General features: G+C 47.4%; 1 protein-coding gene across 12 annotated transcripts in view; it reads right to left on the reverse strand.

Moving 5' to 3' along the window:
- The window catches only part of LOC113965483, a 53,963-nt gene that overhangs the window by 3,612 nt on the left and 28,903 nt on the right, over nt 1-21,448 (reverse strand). For 2 of the 12 annotated variants that reach the window (XM_027678966.1, XM_027678967.1), the window contains exons 2-7: nt 20,957-21,075; nt 11,792-11,966; nt 10,866-11,070; nt 9,823-10,445; nt 8,047-8,192; nt 5,506-7,235 (exon numbers count right to left, since the gene is read on the reverse strand). In XM_027678966.1, coding sequence (XP_027534767.1) covers nt 6,440-7,235; nt 8,047-8,192; nt 9,823-10,445; nt 10,866-11,070; nt 11,792-11,966; nt 20,957-21,060 — 2,049 coding nt within the window. In that variant the 5' untranslated portion in view covers nt 21,061-21,075 and the 3' untranslated portion in view covers nt 5,506-6,439. Of the gene's footprint in view, nt 1-2,628; nt 4,335-4,457; nt 4,610-4,633; nt 4,923-5,505; nt 7,236-8,046; nt 8,193-9,822; nt 10,446-10,865; nt 11,071-11,791; nt 11,967-17,584; nt 19,319-20,956; nt 21,076-21,448 lie in introns of those variants that run through there. The other 10 variants (XR_003533550.1, XR_003533548.1, XR_003533547.1 and 7 more) reach the window with 10 other exon arrangements.

The raw sequence follows: 21,448 nt of genomic DNA on the forward strand, positions 1-21,448 counted from the left end.
AGCCAGCAGGGAATGGCAGTGAGCTCCAAGGACTGCAGAGGCTTGATGGCTCATGATGAATCAGATGCACTTGAACTCTGAACAAGTAACTCCTGTTGGTACTGAATGGACTGCACAGCGCTGGCAGCTGGGAGGGGAGTGAGTCAGAGCAGGAGCACTGAGAGTGACTCAACAGCCAGCATGGCTGTTCCCTGAGCCACTTCAGCCTCAAGTGTATTCCCAGGAGCACTCTCTTGGATCATCTTTGTATTCACTCATTTGGTTTTTGTTTGCTTGTTGTTTTTTTTTTTGCATCTTGACGTAATTTCTACTTTTTTTTTAATTTTGGTAAAAAGGGCACTTAAGTAATTGATTAACTGCTCCTTATTTATAGCACTGCCTGTTCAAGCCCAATAGATCCATGGAAGTGCTGACCTGAAACGGTTTGGGAAGCAGGGGTGAGCAGAGCTCCATGGCACAGGATGCAGAGCAGACCTTGGGGCTGGCTGTTGAACTGGGTTCTGCCTGCTGGAATTCATTAACTGCAGCCAGGGTCCAGCCACCTGTTTAACCTGGCACTTGTTAAAGGACATGTTATCACCTCCAGGCTGCCCTTTTCTGGTCCCAGCAAACATCTTTGTGCAGTGAACTGGATCAAGGAACTGATCTTTAGTTTTCAGCCATGTTTGCTCCCAATCTGGTGCATCACACAGTCCCCCCACATGCTGTACCAGTGTGTGGAGGGAGGCTTCCTCCTCTCCCTGCAGTGTCAGCTTTAAGTATTCTTTGACCTGTAACACTATGTGGTAAACTTTGATTTTTCTTGCATTAATTTAACTGCTTTTTATTTTGTAAATAATTTGTCTTCTTTTCACTGTGGAAAGTGAGGACTTCTGTGCTATAGAGCCTCACTCAAGTTTTCAGCCAGTGAGTTCATTACACACTAAGGCAATTAAGGAGAGCAGGGGGTCTGTGACTCCAGGGGTCTGTGTGGATGCTGACCCGTTACTCACCAGCAGTCTATCTTCCCTCATTAAAGTGCTGCCTGTTGCTGGATGCTGCAGTGCAGCTCTACTGAAGAGTGTGTAGAGGCTGTTCAGAGCCTCCTCCCCCCTGAATTCATGGAATGTTGTGAAAGGAGTGTTTGATTTTGGGAGGAAGAGTCCTATCTGGTATATGTCTCTTGTCTGTGTGATGTGGGTCTGGCATGAGTTAGGTAAGATGGGTATCTCCTGTCAGGTGTCACTGCCTGTTTATTGTCACTTCAGCCTGAGATTTTAGCCCCTGTGAAATGGTCCAGGGCTATAAAGGCCTTGTGCTCTTTGCACAGTTGGGTTATCCCAGGCATCAGTCATGGGATCTGCTCTGTGACATTCTTGTGACCTCCAGGCTTGCCGCTCCCATCTGCCCAGCCCTCCACCCAGAGAGAAGTTTGATGTGGATCCTCCCAAGGATGTTACTGGCACTGCAAGGGAAGCTCCTGCACTAAGAGGGAAGGGTTCAAAACCACCGGGGCTCCACTGCCCCTGAAACAAAGGATTCCTTTGCCTGATTCTATGCAGAGAACCTTCCCAAGGTCTCTATCCAGTTTGCAGACTGGGTCTTCTCATTTGTAGCCAAGACAATTTCTCAGGGATGCAAAGCCTGCAGTAGTGGAGATCACACTGGGGCAGGATTTGAGCTGGAGAGTTGCAAATTATCGTTACATTAATCCCTGCTAATGGATCTAAAGCCTAATGCCAGCTTTTCAATGTTTTTCAGCTGTGTAACTGCTCAAGCCCGGGCAGAGATGGGTGCTGCAGGATGCTTTGCCTGTGTTGTGATTCCTCCAGAGTGTTCTTCCATCTCTGTTGAAGAACAGGAACTCTGTATTCCTATCACTCAACTTTTCCATCATGCTGTAGAAAGGTTTCCCTTAGTGGATCACCTTCAACTTCCTGAGGGAGATGTCTTATTTTGGACTGAACACTGGTATTGTCAAAACTTTTTTTTTTTAATAATGCTTGTACCTGTCTCCAGTTGTACTGATATTCTGCAGCAGCATGAGAGATATAAGGCAGTTCCTTTGCCTGCCTGATCAGTAAGACTTTTAGCTCCATCATACTCCACTGTAGTGACAGGTCACTCAACAATGACAGTGAGAGCTTTGAATATTTATTTGATCTCTGGGAGGACAGTTTCCTCCTTTGCTTTTGGTTTCAGGTTTTTTCCAATTTCAAGTCAGAGAATGTCAACCTAATTCCAGCTGAATCTCACCCAGTTCCCCAACATGCATTTAAGAGGAGACTCAGCTGACATCACAAAATGAGAGTTACTACAGCTGCCTCATCCATGAGCTCTGAAGGGATCTTTGATATAGTTCTCAAAGATTTAAATTATTTTCCCTTTAAACATGTCAGGGACAAGCAGGAGAGTGCAAGATTCACCAGAATCTCCTGCTGGAGATCTGCTTTCCTGGGATTTTTGCTGCTTTATAAATTCACATGCAGTGAAGGCAGGAGATCTGAGATGGTCTTGGAGCTCTTTTCAGACCTTGGGATGTGCTGAGGTCAATCTCTCAGTCCTCAGTGACAGCTACAGTAGCTTTGTGCTGCCAGACCAAAGCTGGTGCTCCATTTCAGATGTGTTCTTGATCATAGAGTGGAGACCCACACTGAATGCCCCTTCCCCATCCACACTTCTGTTAAGGACAACCAGGAATGTACAAGGACATCATAAAGGAGATCTCTGTTCACCAAAGCAGAAGTCTCTGCCCTCTAAAGTATTTGCTCTTCATCTCCCCATGTTTTTTTCAGGCTTTCCCACCCAGCCTCGTGACTCATAAAGGAGCTATTCTTTCTTTCCTTGGGACCTGAGCTCACAGGGGGCTCTTAATCCAGTGTTTTGTCTTCTTGTGTGTCTGCCTTCAGAACTCAAAACTATATGAAGTCTATAAATAAAGACTGCCTTTTGTTGTTTTCCTGGTAAATGACCAGTAAGGCTTATACTAAATTCTTGTTAAAGGTCATTTTTGAGTTCTGATAAATCAAGGGAGTAACTAACTTTCTCTTATTCCCTGTGACGTGGTATGTCCAGAAAGGTCTATTTGTACTAGCTGGGTAAGTTCAGTGGGCAGGAGTCTTGAAAAGTAATCTTAGTACTTTGTCAGTCATGACAATGAAAGGCATAAAAATATGATGGAGTCTGGAACAAATAATTGCTTTCTTGGCTTACAGACAACCCTGTTCCCAAGTACCCTGGGTTATAATAGCATTTTGTCCATTTGTTAATCAGAAATGGAAAAATACAGCACAACTAATCTCCATGGCTGCCAAGTAAGACATGTACATGTGATGCTGAAAGACCTGGAACGTCACAGGAGTGGGATCATGCAGTTCAGAAAGGTGTCTAAGGATTATGGAAATCTACTGCCTTGTCAGTGTGCTGGCACTCCTCGCCCTTCCTGTGCTGCCTCACCCCACATCACGGGCTCTCCAGGGCCATAGGGATTGTTCCATGCTCGAGTTCCCTTTCAACACCTGTAATTTACAGGCAGCCAAGCAGCTGTGTACACATCGGATACATAAAAGAAGCACGTGTGTTGGAAGCACAACCTCTGTCTGGTTTGACAGGTTCAACAATCCCACTGTCGCTTCCCGTAGCAGGCTGTCCCAGATCAAAGGGCTTGTATTGTTCCCTGGCCACGGGTTTTTTTAGACAGGACTACAGCACCAAGTACATGTCCTGCTTGTAACTCAACACCCTGTGATTATTTATGGACCCTCTTCTGGGGACAGTTTGCTTGGTTCAGAGGAAATAGGCCATGATTACTTGGAGCCTGGCAGGCAGGTGCTTCCTGTGATACCTAGAAATACCCTGAATCTAACAAATTGAACAATCAGCCCAACACAAGCTTGATGCTAAATATCAGACCTTTTACGTATACTTATTGTTCTCTAACCTTTTTGAACAGCCAGGCTGGCTGAAGGTATCTTGATTGAAAGATATGACTGTACAAACAGTCCACGGCTGGTTTTGAGCATGAATTGATGTGGAGAAAATCACTGTGCTGGAAAGTAATTGAAAACTTTCCAGAAAGCAGCAGCTTTGTGTGGCTGTAAAAGCCACTTGCTGTTTGGATAAATTAATCTGTTACACTTACTTGTACCTATGCCTTGCCTTGTCAAAGCTGCCCCGCAGGTAATGAAGAGAAGATGGCTGCGCCATTGTGATCCTGGCAGGGAAGACAAAGGTGCTACAAGCTGTTGCTTTTTACGTGTGAGGTGAATGGGGCTTGAAGGTTCATAGATGCAGATCTGTCATGACAGCATAAGAGAAATTTTCCTCCAGCAGCTGCTCTGCTCAGGCATCCATCTCTGTGAAAAACAAACAGCAAACTAAAGCAATGCCTCATGCTCTTCACTGGCTGTTCAGTATTTTGGGGAACAAACAATTATTGTCTAGCAGCTAGGAAATAGCTGGAGGGAATTCCAGCTTACCTGAGGGAGCCAGGCTGCTGCCCTGACAAGCATTTTGACAATTATTGCTCACTACAGTGCTCAGCTATGTGCAGCCACCCTCACGTCTTGAGCACCCTCCAGATGATGCAAATCTTTCCATTTCCTCTAGGACAAAATGAAGCACTAGAATGCTGGATGGTGCAGATGAAGAGAAAATACAGCAGATGAAGAGAAAATACAGTGAGACACAGCATGTCTCACTGCTGGTCTCTGCCTCAGTGCCTGGAGCAGTATAACAAGCCCTGGCAGCTGTGGCAAGAGGACAAAGCACTGGGCACAGTTTGAGGCCTGCTCAGGGATTGTGTCATTGGTGACTTTACAAGACTAGGGCTACCTTTATGAAGGTGGCTTCTGTCTGCCTTCAGGTGGTGCCCACTGATGCTGGTTGACCTCTGGAGAAATACACAAATGTACTTGTATGAATCCTCCTGTAAAATAAAATGCCTGTAACAAAACTACTGTGTTGGTAGTGAATAATCCTGATTGGCTTTGTCTTTACCCTGCAGGCCTGAAAGAACATTTACAGGCTGTCCTCCAAGATCCATGAACCAATATTTAGGCTCCCTTAATTTTGCCTCCCGGGCTGAAATCTGGCCTTTGCTGTGTAAGTCACAGCGTGACATTTTGCTGATCTTGTAATCGCAAGGCAGCGGTCAGTGGTAATGTCAGGCTGAAAAGGTTAAACCCAGTTTGCCTTTTTACTATTGTTCAGCTTCGAGTCATTTCCCTGCTGAGGAACTGAGAGAGGCTGGACCTCACGGGGTAGTGCTTTGTGCCCTCAGTTTTGGCTCTCACGTCTGGTGTGCTGAGACCTGACCTGCCCAGGCAGGACTGCAGCCAGAGCAAAAGATTTTGTGCCAGTCTGTTGCTGTCTAGTGAGAATTAGAGTAGCAGGTTTGTACTGTTCTCCCAGTCTCATTAGGAGTAGCCCCTCCACAGAGTAGACGTAGGCACATTGTTCACCTGAATGCCACCCACATGTGAAAGATATACTTCAGAGTACAAATATTTAAAAAAAACACCCACCTAAAGTAATTGAAACATAATTATTAAAACCTTTTATGTTACTCTACAGTAGAAGGTAAATTGTTCCTTTCAATTAAATTTTGAAATACACTAGATTACATCATTTAAATAATTGCAAACTCTTAAGTTCACTATCAGTGGTAGCAGAGCTGTATTTACATATACTTCTGAGATATTTCAGATGCAGCATTATGTTCCAGTCCCTAAGTCAGTTAAATAACAGACTTTCAGTGGGGGTATGCTGCTCTTCCACAGGTTCTACACATATGTGGGGTGTATGTGTCAGAGAGCAAAGACTCCTTTTATTCATGTTTGCCTTTTTTTTTCCTTTTTTTTTTCCTTTTTTTTTTTTTTCTGTGTGCATGCAGCTGAATCTGAGCAAATTGACACCTACTTGATGTGGATTAAAGATGAAAGGCCTTTCTTTTTAAACAAGTATTTTGACTGAATATACAGAGGTGAATAATGAAATACAGTCCTTAGGAGTAGTGGTGGAAAACATAATTTTCTCCAACTTTCATCCTCTGTTGCATAATACTGCACCTAATTTTGACCCTGACTTTACCTAATGCTGATGAAATACAGTCAGTAGTGGAAACCTCTCTCATCAAGACTGGCTTTCAACACGATCCATGCAATGGCAAGCATCATACATCATTCTCCTGCAGTGCAATATCAACAAGTTAAACAGTATTTTCCTTCAGTGATCTGCTCCTTGAGGGGAGACCATCTCTGTATGTACATGAGTCACAAACTGGTTGTGAGTCCTGAGCTGGAGACCAGCATTAGGCTGTGGTGCTTCCAGTGCTGTTAAGAGTCTTTGGGGGTCAGACTCCTCCCTGTGTTGTCCATGGAGCACAGCAAGTTCAAGCCACTGAGGCTCTTGATGGTCTCTGCACATGACATTGGTCAAGCCAAGTCAGCCTGTGCAGGACTCAGGGCCTGGTGTGAGGAGTGCTGATCATGATGTTGGGCAGCGCGTTCCGTCGCTTCTTCCAGGAGCCCAGCTCCCTGGAGTACCGCCTGATCTGCCTGAACCAGTGGTGAGTCCGTGCCCGGTCACTGTCCCGGAACACAAACGCCTCCCTCCTGATCTCAATGAGTTCAAAAGTGTCGTCACAGTCGGGATCAGTAGAGACAATGCAATTACTCAGCCTCAAGGGCTCCCTGAGCAAATGGAACTTCCCGTTATTTTTGTCCCTGATGAGTACCAGCACGGCATCTTTCACAGGCCCTGGCTCGGCTGATTCCAGGCTGGACTCAGACACACGCTTCATGTTCACCAGGAGGAGAACCTGCATGTTCTGGAACTTCAAGGTCTTGCTGCCTTTTTTCACCCACTGGCCGTCGGGGGGCTGGGCCAGCTGCAGAGACCCCTCCATCACAAATCGCGTTTCCTCCCGCAGCCAACCAACAGTTTTGAGGGCAGTTTCTCTCATTTCAATATTAATGACTTCCCTCTTCTTCTTGCTGTCCTGGCGAAAGGATCGGAGGGTCCATGTGTTCCCCTCCTGCTTGGTTTTCATGTTGATGTGCTCCAGGTGGGACTCGATGCGGCTCTTGGCCTCCCGCAGGCTGCCGTGATCCGGGTGGTACTCGGTGGTGGCCTTGATGATTCTGCTGAGCAGCAATGGGTACTTGGTGACTCTTTGCAGAGGGGCCATCAGGAAGGACCTCAAGTTCATCCGCCGCAGTGCTGTGTTGTCATTCTGGGAGACATTGAGGAATATTCTGCAGGGATTTAAGAAGAGAGAATGAAATGGTAGCTGTTCTGCCAGCAGATGCTGCAATCCTAAAAGCAAATGAACAGCGTGGTGCTGCTGGGCACTGCAGCCCCCCCAGTTTTGCAACCTTGTGAATTCTGTCTTCTCAGAGACCAACAAAAATTTCTGTACCTGTGCTCAGCTGCAGAACCATGATGAGGTGCCTGGGACACCACCACACGGCAACCTAAGTCTTCTATTAAATTGTAAAATAGCAAGGGTGTGATCTTTCCCTGGTACCCCCTGATGTAAACGCGAGGCACATACATCATCTTATATCAGATTATATTAATTTGTAGCACCTTTCAACATCAGATTACACAGCACTCTAAACAAGAATTTGGTACTGTCATCATATTAAGCTGAGCGGTGGAAAGACAAATTATTCGCCTGATGTTCCAGTAAGCTGGGGCTAGGAATGGGAAACAAATTCAAATTATGTGTGCCTCACAGTGGCTTTCTCCAGTGGAAATTCAACCTGGGCTCTGGCAGAGGAATGAGAGCTGTTCTCAGCTGAGCATTATTTGGTGACAGTTCAGTGCAGTGGTCAGACACTGCTACCACAAAACATAGCTGGGGACCAACTGGTTGCCTCAGTGGAGATACCAAGAACTCAGTATTCTTTGGAGATTACATTACTGTCCTTACCCTAACAGAGAAGAGTGATAACTGAAGAAAGTTAGCAACAAACTATGATCTAGTTGGGCTGACAAGGGCTTCAAACTCAGCCTGGTGCCCTTCTGTCCCCACAGCCTGGATGAACACAGCCATGTTCTCACCTGAGCAACTCCTTTTCCTTCTCCAGTGCGTTGAGCATGTTCACGGAGGAGGACTGCTGGAGGCAGTAGGTCTGGAAGGCCGGCAGCATGTTGACAAACTCTAGGAATATTTCTCCGATGCACACAGTCATCAGGTCATCATCCCCCTGCAAGAATGCAATAGATCCCCTGCTTGGTTAGCTCAGGAGAAACACAGCCACGGAGCCTGCATTCAGTCCTGTCAGCATGACCCTGCTGCAGGATCTGGTGAGCACCAGACCAAAGGTGGAGCTGGGCTCACCCTTCCTAGTGGAAAGGCAATCTGTACAGGTCCAGGGGAAGCAGTGCGTGGGGAGAGGAAGGAAAGCTGGTCTAACTGCTTGCTCTTCCACAACAAAGAACTGTCTTCCCTCCTCCTGTGCACTCAGCCAGCTCACCAGAGCAGGGGGTCAAAGGCCAGAGTGAGCCTCCTATTCAGGAGGGTGTACTGGGGCCCTGCAGCAGTGCATAAATTAACAGAGAGCATTCAGGAGCAAATGTGTAGAGGAGGCTTGTAACAGTAACACACATGGCACCTAACAACTTCTGCAGTTGCTCCCAGCAACTGGCCTGGCTGGGAAGCAGTCTCCTTCAGTTGTGTTACTGGCTACTTTGATGCCTAGAGGGAAAAATAAATACCATGGTAAACTGTCCTCTGATTTCTGGATGCATAATAAATTATGGGAATAGCAAGAAGTTGGTGCCACATAATGCTCTTAACTCTGTCGAGGTGTATGCTGCTGACATGACTTATATCGCCAGCAGGACAGGGAGCAGTTCTCTGGCCGCTGGCAGCTTTTTGGTACAGTACTGAGCTCTGATTGCCAAGGCAAGATGGAGGAGATGGGGAAACTCATGGCTGTTTGTAGAAGCCATTGTCTCAATAAATTATTCACAGGGACCATCAAACAAGCTGTGCACATCTGTCTTCACTGTGCCAGGTGCACAAGTGGTTGTTCAAATTGGCAGCTTTTGAGACACGTGTCACTCAGTCTGACATGCAGGGTTTCAAGAGGGAGAGAAGGGATGTTTTCCTAGAGAGCAAAACATCCTGGAGAAACCGACACAGCAACAAGTGGGGTTTGGTTTCTTGAAGAAAAGAGTGTGTTGAGCTGTTTAAATGTTCTTTGAAGTGACTGTCTGCTGCTCTAGTCTTACTTCTAATTCTCTGCCCTCTGACCACCATGCTAGTGGGACAGGAAAGCTCCTTGTGCAAGGTAGGGTGCATAGGGTGGTACACAGCCAGTACAGAGCTGTAGAGCAGGGAGCAGCCTGTGCTGCCTGGCCCTGCAGCCAGCCTAGAGCCAAGCTGCAGTAAACTGCAAGCCAAGGCAAGCACAGCCAAGCCAGCATGAAGCGAGCCAGCTCAGGGCTGCAAGAGCATAGCCTGAGAGACTGACCAAGCTGAGCTCTGTGCCCCTATGGTCACACTCTTACCAGCACCCAGGCTAACCAGCTTAGAGCTAACTTTGGTAATGGGACCATTAGGTCCTGTTAATGGGATAAATGAGCAGGACTGCTGGTGGCCTGTGAGGTCAGTGGCATTACCACAGCAGAGAGTGGGGCCAGCAGCTATGACCTGGCACATAGCTTCTGAAATCACTAGTTTACAAGAGCTGAGGGAACAAGGGACTAGATAGACGACCATAACCCAGGAATCCTACCTCCTGCTCCTATGCTCCACCTATGCTGACCCACTGATACAAAACCTATTCCTGCCTGCCTTGTCTAGCCCCTTTAGAGCACACAGCATCATACCTGGTCAAAGGCCTGATCGATCTCTTCCTGAAGTATCTCCAGGAAGTTCTCATTGAGGTCAATGAGCTCCTGGATGTTGCTGAAGATGCCCTGGAGCTGCTCCTGGCTCAGCAGCCCGGCCGCCTGCATGGGGAGGTAGAACTCCTCCTTAATGATGCGCAGGTCCTCTCCATAGCTGGCCTCTGTGTTGACAAACTCCAGCACAGACTCCTTGCGCTCCGTCCTGCGCTTGCGGCACTTCTCGCAGAGGTCAGCCCGCCTCTGGTTGCAGTTCTGAACATCTGTCTCCACTGGCAGGTCCCTTTCTCCACAGTCAGTGCAGGGACGGTGGGCTTCCCAGGCCTGCAGGGAGCTCAGTGTTTCAGATGCCCTGTTCCTCCACTTCCTGGCTGGCATTTGGCCAATGCCACTATCTGCCCTCTCCACATCTGCTGACTTGGTCCGGGTGCCCTCGCTGGGATCCAGGTCATCCTGGGCATCATTCACGCCAACAATCCCACTGTCTGTGCTCAGGCTGCTGACATTGCTCCAATGGTGTCTGGAGCGGAGGGAGCCACGTGGGGCACGGCGGGTCTCATCAAAGCTGCCACCATGGCCGAGGTTGGCTTTTGCTACCACTGGACCTGAGAACAGATACAAATCATTACAGGTACTGCCAGCTGCAGAGAGCTCACCTGAGGATCTCTCACCATGAGGAATCCTGGGGGGACAGGCTACATTGGCAAAGCAGGGCTCTGAGCTGCCTCCCCTCCCTGTTTTGCTGCTGAGACTGGTGAGAGTCAGAAGCAAATGGCTCCCAGGTGAAGCCTGGAGCCTGTCACCCCTGCACTGCCCACACCTGTGAACTCATTTGGGCTGCCTCTTCCCCTGCCATCTGCCATGCAGGGACAGAGATGCAGCAGAGTAGATCCCGATTTCTTGCATGCCTGGGTATAACCCAGAATGCTTCCCTTCCCCAGGTCATAGAGTTACTCCATATTTACAGCAGCACAGCAGGCTCAGCATCTGGCCCCTCAGCCCCTCTGAGAGTGCAGAGTGTGTACCATAGTCTCGCTCCTGCCGGCGTTTCTGCGCGTGCTGCCGCGCTGCAGCCGCGATCTTCAGCTCCAGCTGCTTCCTCTTCACCGAGTCTGTCGGCATAGGGTCACTGAAGTGTGGCCGCAGCCGGCACTCCCGCTGGGCCTTGGCACCATCCGTGCTCTCATGGACGATGTCGGAGCTGGATCGGCGACAGCCAGGACTGGGGGTCTGCAAGAAAGGCAGGAAAGGGTTTTGAGCAAGGCTGTGGTCAAAGCAGCACCTTGTCTGCACCCACTGGACTTTAGTTGCCAAAGGAGAGGAAAGGCAACTCATCAGCAGTGGGATTGTAAATGCAGCTCCATTACAAGATCATTAAGGAATCTGTTCCCTCTGGTCCCTCTGTCTTGCTCAGTCCTAAGAGCAAGAACTCCTTTCCCTTTGCTGTTGTGTAGCTCTGAGAACACAACGGGGTTGGATCATGGCTGTCAAATACCCATGAAGGAGTCAACAGCACAGCCCAGGCCAGGGGCCTGTCGCCAGGAATCTGAGCTATCTTGCCTCTGCTCTGTGAACATTTTGGTGCTGCGGGGTGCGCAACTCCATCCTCCATGCCTTACTGACATCAGCAGTTTGACCAGGAGGGGACTAGGAGGGAGTCTGATCTCCCAGACACTCTGGAAGCCATGAAGTCATTATTGCTAACTCCCTGAAAGAAATGCAGTGGCATGTAGGCAGGGGCACAAAACCGACTCCTGTTTCATTAAGTGTAGTAAAAAAGGCACTAGAAATGCTTCTAACAGAGTTTAATCACTCATGGAAGTTGGTGTGATTTCTGATTGAAGGCTCCCAGCCTGCCCAGATCCTACAACCAAGGGATCCTTCAGAGCTTCTAATGAGGAAAAAATCCTGAACACGTGCCCAAGATGAGAGGTGAATTCCTCTCCCTTACATTCCCTGCAGGTGGAGTGGCACTGGCTGTCTCATTGCTTGGCTTGTTCTCCCAGGTCTCTGTTGCCATGGACATCGCTGTGGGCTGCTGGCTGTCCTCCGGAGGTGGGAGATCAGCTTCCCTCAGATCACACTGTCCCTTGGAGGGGGATTTGGCAGCAGTCTCAGCATTGCAGCTGCAAGGGAAGAAGCAGATTCTGATGAACATCATGGATGCAGTTCTCCTGCTTTCCTGACACAGATGAGACTGAGCAGCAAGCCCCAGTTTTAACAACCATCTGCAACAGTTCAGGGCAAGTGCAGGCAGGAATCATGACTGGTCAGCATGGACGGCTGTATATGCATTTTAGAGGCTCTAAACACAGCTCAGTTAAGACAGTGCAAATTGGGTAACTGTGCTCTTGCCAACATCAGCCTGGGTTATCAAGTCTTGGGTGTTCACAGGGCATTTTTTGTCCACAAAATATGAGGTTCTCCATAGGGACCAGAAAAACTTCTAAGTAGGCCATATCCATATTTGCTGCTATTTAAAGAGATGTTGTCAACACAGAAACCATATTGCTCATCTGGAAGAAAACCTGCTAAAAACCATAATACTTTGAAGGGATTAGAGGATTAAAGGAGCTTTCCCTCTGTTTTTCATTTCTTATGATCCCAAGCCCACTGAAACCACTGGAAAGATACCCCCTGCTTTCAGTGATCTCAGGATCAGGCCTTTTGGTGCACTTAAGAGACCCGAAAAGATTGGCAGAGTCTATTGATCTCACTTGGCAACTCTGGGATGCCCTTATTCCTGGCTGTCTGTAGCTTCAAGGGCCTCATCTGGCCGATATAGGCAGCCTGTTCCAAGCCCATGTTCCCCTCTCTGTAGACACCACCACCTCTCCAGACAGACACAGTCTGGTGCAAAACCACTGACTTGACAGAGTAGTTGACAGGCTGTCGTTTGTGATACTACTTGTGATACTTTTTTTTTAACAGACTCTCTGAGACACCTTATTTCCATGCATAATGAAGCCTGCTTGGAAGAATTTTTTTTTATTTTTGATTTACTTCATTTTTATGGACTTGGATCCCTTTACAAAGCAAGGTTGTGAGGACTGGATATGGACGCTTGTATATACAGGAAGCCAAAGTCTGGAACATATTTCAGGTTATGCATATATTTTATGCTTAACAAAAATCTCCTATGAGAAAAATCTTCTTCTTAAAGGCTTCACTTGTGAACTTATGCTGATAGGTCATACTGCTAATGTGTAATTCCAATGGTGTCAGCTACAAGCAAACACATGAGACAGATGGGCATTCTCCTTACAGTGAGTGACAGTTGGCTCCGATAACAAACCATCAGCCAATACTGAAATCACTGAAGAGGGAACAAATCTCCCAGGACACAAACCGTTTCTGTTGTCAGGCCAGAAAAGTTGGTTTGCATCTTTCCAGCTGATGCTTTTTCATCTTCCCCCATTTATGCTTCCAGGTCCCTGCTGACACTACCAGTTAAAAAGAGTTTAGACGTGGCTTGTTCAGCAACGCCAACAGTGCCAACAGCAGGCTCACAGCTTTCACTTTTTGTTGTCACCCTCCAGGTCTCTACTGCCCAGCCTGCAGAAAGGGGATACCAACATCAGCACTGTCACAAAGCAGTCTGTAGTAGGGACTGTGAGAGCCCCCTTACAGGGCTGCAGTAAGAGCAGCACAGGAACACGGCAAGGCTGTGGTCACATCATGGTACTGGCCTGGCCTGGCTTGGCTTGAGAGGCTCCTGCCTCCTTCCTCTCTCCTGTCCCCAGCCACGCTTGGGGTGCCACTCCTTCAGCCCAGTGTAACTGTCTGTATGGCTATGATCTAAAATCAGTCTTGAAATTATATGGGTTTAAAAAATATACCTGACCTCATGTATTCCCAGCCAGATCGTTTCATAAATGTTTCACTGAGTTGGGTAAAGTATGAACAGTTCAGCTGGGCACACTCATGGGAGGGGAGGCACAGGTTAACACAGGTTAACAGGCAAGAAAACTCTCGAGGACGATGTGCTGCTGCTAGAAAACCACCCTTTCCAAAAGCTGCTCCTGCTCAAACCATTCCTGGTTCAAGCACACAGAAAGGGGCACAGAGAGGCAACGGGATGTGTCCAAGGTCAGTAGCAGATATCATAACTGAAATATTATCTTCTTGATCACACCACCTACCACCACACAGACCAGACTCAGAGAGATGCTGAACTTTCATTTTTCATTTTTACAGTGCTTCAAAATCATCCACTTAAATATGGGAAGTACTCCAGGACATTACTGCTCCATTAAGTGAAGCTGACAGCAGCTCTCTGCAGACCAGATGCCACCACTTATTGTGGTTTCCATAACCCAATAGGGATATTTAAAAAAAATCTCCAGCCATGACCTGCAGTGGGAACAAGAGCCAACACTATCCAGAGAGCTGAGCTAAGGAAACATTACTGGAGACTGAGAAATTCAACCCACCCCATGGCTGGTCAGCAAGAGGTAAAAAAGGCAATGATGCAGAGCCCACCTTTTGTGAAAGGAGATTTCTTCATCCCTGCTTTGACTGCTGGGGCAAGTGCTGCTTCATTCACCAGGAGTGTGATCAGAGGGATGTGGGCAAAACAGGGAGGATATAAGCAGTTTTGCAGAACCACAGCTTCAGGCTACTCCTTTAACCTTTGCGTCTGGTTGGGAGGAAGAGGGGACATTGCCAAGAAAACAGGATATTGCCCCTTTCTCCAGTCCCCTCTTCCTGGCAGAGATCTGTGCTGCCAACAGGTCCGGACCATTGCCTGCTCAAGCAGTCCCCTCTGCCCTCATGCAGAGCTGCAGAAGGGGGGGACTCTGGCATATTTCCTTCTGTGGGATCAAACCACTTACTGGGACAGAAGTTTATGCCTGGGATTGGTGTCAGTTTTTCTTGTTCCCCCAAGACAGGTGATGCACTTGGGCCAGCACAGGGAGGATATGTTCTTTTTGAAAGTCTTTTTAAACCTCTGGGTCATCATCTTTGAATCTCATGGAAGCAGAAGTACTGGGGGTATGGTGTACAACTGGAAATGCACCTATTTTCCTTCATGGTCTCTATGGGCCTCTTCATGCTTGTATCATTGTCCAGGCCAGCAGTTCTCAGCCCTTTTCACATGTTCCTGACTCCTTCTGACTCATGGAAACATTTTTGTGCACGCCTTCCCTGCTGTCACCTCCCTTCCTGACTTGGAGTCCTCCACTATGGGAAGTTGGTATTCTACCCACCACCCTGGTGTCATATCAAATACAGATCAACACTCTTTCCAGGAAGTCTTCTTTCTTAGTCATGTCCTTTGCTTTCTTGTGCAGGTTTCTATTGTCACCATGTCCCCCATTTCATAGACACAACCCCCCTGGTCCTTGCATACCCTTATCCTGAACAATTTGCCATTTAACAATTTCAGAAAGTGGACTATATATTGAAATGCTTACAGGATTTCCACCTAGATCTCAACACCCCTTCCCAGCCAGGATTACAACCTAAATTAAAGGTATACAGTGACCAATGAGGGGCCTAAAGCTGCCATAATTTCAAGACTGAAAATCAAATCTTCACTGATGAAATATTAAGTCAATTGAATGAGTCTTAACTAATTAACTATGAATTACTAGGGAGACAGTTAACTGACAGACAAAACTGCTTTGTAAAACTGTGACACACAGAACTACTAGAAAGAAGACAATTTTAGGTATTTTATTCTATGACACTTCATCACAACATCTCTATCAAGGGCTTGTTGAGCTCAGTATCAGTGGAACTGGGACTGAATCCTCAGCTTTCAGCTCATTTCATTTAGAAGTTAAAAATTGTGGCCTGGATGTCAACAATCATAATTTAGGACCCAAAACATCCAGACAAAAAGTTTCCCACCTCTGCAGTGAGAATCAGCTTGAATTGTGAATATTCAGGCACATTACAGTCTCAGGTGAAAATGATGGAAAAATGAGAAATTTCCATAAAAAGGAAACTCAAGTTTCCCACTAACCAGTGCTTTGGCAATAACAATTACCATTAATTGATGTTATTATTACAGAAAATAAACAGACCAGGCTGGTTCCTTCACATGAAACAACCTCTCTCATACTGGAACCACTGTCATTCTCATTTTTAGATCAACTATTATTTTGGTGTTAATAAAATCACTTCATAGATTTTAATATATCCAACTAGGGAGACTGAACACATTCACAGAAACAAAAACCACTGTAGATATTAAAAGCAAAGAAACCACACTGAAACCATAGAGGCCTTGGGCAGGAAGTGTTTGGAGGCCGGGAGAGTAGTGGGAAGAAAGATCTTATGCACTACCCATTTCCTGTACTTTGCTATGCATTCACCTTGGGCTCCAGATACTAGTCAAACCTTTGATCTGCATGGAGGCAGCTCTTCCTACACTCCTACTCATGGCTTGTGCCAGGCTGTGTATTTCATTTCACATCCATGACAAAAATAACCTACTCAATGAAAATGGCTGCATACCACAGCTTTCTCATTTGCTTCTTTGGGTTTTCATACTCTAGAAAAAAAGCACAAAGGCTGGGCTGGACAGCTGAGGGAAGCATTTAGGGCTCTGACACTACCCACTTCCCTTTGGAATGTAAAGTTGCAGAAGTATTTCTGCTTGTCACCCTGCTTCAGCTCCACAGAAATTCTTTCAGATGACTCTCACTCCTGTGCAGAAGTCACTATCGTCTCCTTCAAAACCTGAGTCCAGTCTCAGAGCTCATGCATTCCAGAAATAGTGAGACAGCATACAAGGTTGATGCCCTGGCATTTCACACACTGATCTGTGGATTGCAGAAGCAGCCAGGAAACAGGTCAAATGCAATTCTTGGCAAAGCCAGTTATGAAAGCCAAGTGCATGGAAATAAACCACTCCACCAACACTTATTTCTCCTTTTCCCATCAGCCTTTTCCCATCATGATAAGACAGTGATAACTGCCCCAAATCCTTAGCTTCTAGAACTTTGCTGATTCCTATTGAGCCACTCTGCATAGAAAGGGATCCACTTCTCTTTGGCAGAAGGGAGGTAATAGGACTGCAGTGTCCAAAACCAAGATAGAGAAAAAGCAGTCCTTGTGGACATCTTTCTCAGAGAAGGGGAAAACCATGGTTGGAGAAGATGAAGGAAGACTTTACAAAACCATTTTCTCTCGCTGCCTACACTGAGTTGGCAGAAGGGCAGTATTTGCAAGTGCTTTCACTCGCTGCTGTGTGGCTCTGCAAAAGGTGATTAAAGACTCATATCAGCCACCTTGCTCTTGATTGCTGGTTCACTTCATACAGGCAGCGAGTGAAAGCACTTGTTGCCGCATGTCACACTATCTAAATTCATGTCTTGCAGTGGTAGGACAGACTCTACATCTTTCTTCAAAGGAATCATATTAGTACTTTGTATCCCTCGTCTGTCTTCTACTTTTAACAGATGATTAAAAAAAAAAAGACATTTCAACAATATGCAGAAATAAAACGGATGGGAATTTGGGTGTCAGAACTACTAATGGCTGTTGTCTTTACAGAATTAAGGTGCACAAAAAGGCAAAGTCTAGATAAAAATGCTTTTTGATGTTTAATCCTACGCAAAGATGGAGTTTAAGCCCAACAGCTTAAAGACGTCCATGTGGCTATCGGAGACTCTAAGATCAAAGGCTCTGCCAACAACGCATTTATGCTACAGGACTTAAATGTACATATCAAGAGAAAGACGAGATCATTAACAAGGGAACTGCTTTCAGGTGACCCCATGGAGCATGTTACCTTTTCTTAATAAGTTCCAAGGCTGAACCTATGAATTCATCCTTCATTTTTTGTAGCTTAGCTCCATAGCTGGATAAGTCTGTGGCTTCTAACAGCAGCGATGAACAGCAAGAGGACTGGGCTTCAGAAGCCAGGGACTGCCCTGCAAGGTGGAGGACATCATTTAATTTTCTTGTCTCTCCTTTCTGTTGCTCATCACTCAAGATCTCCTGCCCAGTTCTGTGTATTGCTACTGCCTGTAAAGGTGATCGTGGAATTGGACTGGAGCAAATAGGGACTGGTAATGTATCTGGGCTGGAGGTCTGGAAAGTTTTGTCCTTCAGCTCAGGACTGCTCATCCTGAAACCATCCCATGTGGCTGGATACTGGGAAAAGCCAGCAGAGGTGTGGTTTTCATGGAATACATTGTCATCATCCTCCGCTGTGACAGCAGATTCATTGACAGCTTTGGTCCCCAGAGCTTCTGGACAGACATTCTTTTCCTCCTCTAGTGTCTGGTTTGCAGGCAGACCCTTATTCAAGCACTCTGTTGTCTCACTGCTGCTGGCAGATGAATTTCCTTCCTTTCTTCTCATCTGCTTAAATTCCTCAAAGGTGGGTATGTAGAGCCTCCCTTTACAGCGACCTTTCTTGCTCTGTCCCAATGTGACTTTGCCATCTGTTTCCCCACTGTATTGTTTTAGGGTTTCTGCTGTTCTGGATTTGCCCATCTCATGGCTTTCCCCCGTGTGCTGAAGGGGCAAACTGGGGGAGCTGTTCTGCCTTCGGAGCTGAAGCCTCCTCTGAGCCTCCTGCTTGATGTCTTCTGGACTGATGATCCTGTGTGCAAAGCACAGTCCCTGATTCCCTGTGAGGCTGTGCCTGAGGGCAGTGTGTTCCACCAACACCGTGCAGTAGTTGACAGCACAACCATTCTTGCACTGCCGACACACCTGGCACTCAAAGAACTCCCGGGCCATCAGGTCAGGCAGGGCCACCTGGGGACGCACTGGCTTACAGGGCTCTGCCACCTTACTGCTGTGCAGCCTCAGCTTCTCCTTCAGCTCTTTTTTGGCATCTCCATGTAGGGCTCTTTCCTCTGCAGAAGGGAAGAGCCACTGAGGCACTTTGGCAAAGGGAGGGAGGAGCACGTTCTGTGCCGATCGAGACGTCTGTTTAGCATGGAGAGAAAGGTTTCTCAGAGAGTCCGACGTGCTCTGTACTGGGGCCACATCCACACAGCCTTCTGTCCACTGACTGGTGCCTCTATAGCGAAAGATGATCTCATTATCCAGGCTCCGGCAGTGAGAATACAGCCCAGAGTCAGCAACTGTTGCCCAGTGAAGGTTCTCCACGCTCCGATACATCCGGTTTTCCACAGGACCGGCCAAAGGTGCCTTGCCCGTGTGGCAGTAGTCTAGAGTGTGGAAGTCCCCAGAAAAAATGTGAGTGTCTAGGTTCTTTAGTGGATGCATGCTGCTAACCGAAAAATCCTTTAAGCCATGTTGTGCACAGAGCTGATTATTTTGGCAGCTCGAGATCACCCGGCAGTGTTCCTGTCTCTCATCAACACTGATGTATGTCATAGCAAATGCACATGGAGGCTCTAAGACAGTGGCGTCTAGGGGGAGAGGAGGGAGCTGGGGTGTCGCTTAGATGGCAGTCAGTGTCCACAGAGCACAGACAGCACAGTGTGCTGCTGAGGACTCACATAAGAGAGCTCTCACATGGGTGGAGTCGCCATGCGCAGAAGACCTGTGAATGGAAGGAAAGATGAGTTACTGAAGCAGCCTGATGGTGACTCTCAGGATGCAACAGCAGGTCTGCTTCCAGGGAACGCAGAAGCCAACACCAACAGCTTGCGTAGGAACAGAGCAGCATAACTAGGAGATGAGCCACGGGGCTTGGGGCAGGGAATCTTTTTCTTCTCTAGCCAAGCCAACAGTGGCCTTACACTACCCATCTGAATTTGGAGAAGTTTATCCTACCTACCCTCAGCAATTCCCTCACAATAATGTGGTTCAACTCCAGTGATAAATGCTCACAAGTGCTTGCTGCAGGCCCAGCTTACTCTCACTGCAGCACTTCAGGAGACGGCAGGTTTACAAGAGATAGAGAGGTTCTTGCCCTCAAAGGGGGTGCAGATAAGAGTGTGTGGGTTAAGGGGGAGGCTGGGGTGCGAAAGCATCACATAACACTGAGGTCTCCTGGAAGACCCAAGCAGCAAGGAGGACAAATAAAGATGGTGGTTTCGTGCCTGACAGTCTCGCTGCAGCCCCTTACTGCTCTGATTCACCCTTCACAGGGAAGATGCACATGGTTTATTGATTGCATAGGGTAGCCAAGCATTGCCAAAGGCCTTCCCAGTGCAGAGACAATGGTACTTCACAGACTTTCACACGGGCACCATCCTGACTCCTTAACCACAGGCCCAAATGATCACCCTCCATGAGACCCAGAAAGAGAAAGGTGTGCTTTCCAAGGCTGCTCCTATGAGCTGTGTTCAGTATTGTAAGGACCAGGGAATCTAAGTGACTAAATCTCATGTTCAGAACAGAGAATTAAATCCCCAGACTCTAGTTTGGGCCAGCAGGATGAAAGCTAAGTATCTGTGTCATCGCTGGAAGTGGATGGAGCCCCCTCATACTGAATGGAGAGACTCCAAATTTCTCACAAGGACTTAGGCCTCCTAGACTTGCCAGCAGTCACACAAGGCACCAGTGTCTGCTACAGCTCAGTCCACTCCCTTCCTTGGCAAAGGGAATACATAAAGGACAGCCATACATAAAGGACAGCAAGATTGGGCAGGAAATATGGGGTTAGCCTGAGATTTGTAAGGGCAAGATAGAGCTGGGATGGTGAGGCATCAGTCTTTAGTAATAAGCCAGGCAGGAACCAACCAGGTTGAACACACAGGAAGAGGTCTTGGTAAAGCAAGACAGAACCATATAAGTTACAGCCCAGGCTGTTTGTTCTGTAGTGCATCTGGATTCCCCACATGTGGCAAACCATTCAGGCAGCACAGCCACCTTGATCGGGACAGGAATGAAGAGGTTCGTTACTCCCTAAAGGCTAAGACACCTCAGGCATCTCATCATGTGACACACCAACAGACACCTTCCATCTGAGGGGAAGTCTGAGGTAGTGTGTTGCCTGGAAGCCAATCTTGGTAACGTGCTGGGAGCTTCATTCATCCCTTGCTTAGAGTGGCTCAAATTAGCATACTTTCCCCGCATTAATGAAACTATCTTTAATCTAATCCCAGAGAGGGAAGGCAGAGCTGCTCCTCTGGTTCAGCGCTGAATGGAGAACATTATTTCCATCCTTCATAACTGCTAAAAATAAAAATTAAAACTAGTTCTCAAAGTGTGGCTGTTCACAGGCACTTCTCACCCGGTCTTGTCATGGTGGGGCTGGAGTTCCCCCTTCTTCACGGCTCTGGAGGAGCCTACAGGTGACAGCAGAGAAACGTGAGGATCAGGACTTTCTGTGATCATAGGTTATAACATAATCTGTCAAGAAAGAGAGAATTATATGATGTGAGAGCCAGTCACTGAGTAGGGAACACGGCTCCTGGTAGTGCCAAAGGGCTCCTGTGAGAAAGTGTTGTTAATAAAAGATGCCATGGCCTGTCAGGTTGGTCTGTGATCAGGTCACTGCCAAGGGACTAAAAGCCACCATGTACTTTTGGAACTGTGCTTTCAAAGTAAGTATAAAGAGAAAACAGCCCTTGCTGTAGTGAGAGCTGAGAATAAAGCTGCCCTGGCCCAAGGCAGGGAGCTACATACAGTAAGGCCTGAAGAGAAAGTAAGACCCATGTGAGGGAGGCTCTGCGTGTATGAGTGTGAGAGCAAAGAGGTCAGAGAACAAAGCACACAGGCAGGG

Source organism: Neopelma chrysocephalum, unplaced genomic scaffold, assembly GCF_003984885.1.
Source record: "Neopelma chrysocephalum unplaced genomic scaffold, ASM398488v2 Primary Assembly neopelma1_44, whole genome shotgun sequence".
Taxonomy (NCBI): Eukaryota; Metazoa; Chordata; class Aves; order Passeriformes; family Pipridae; genus Neopelma; species Neopelma chrysocephalum.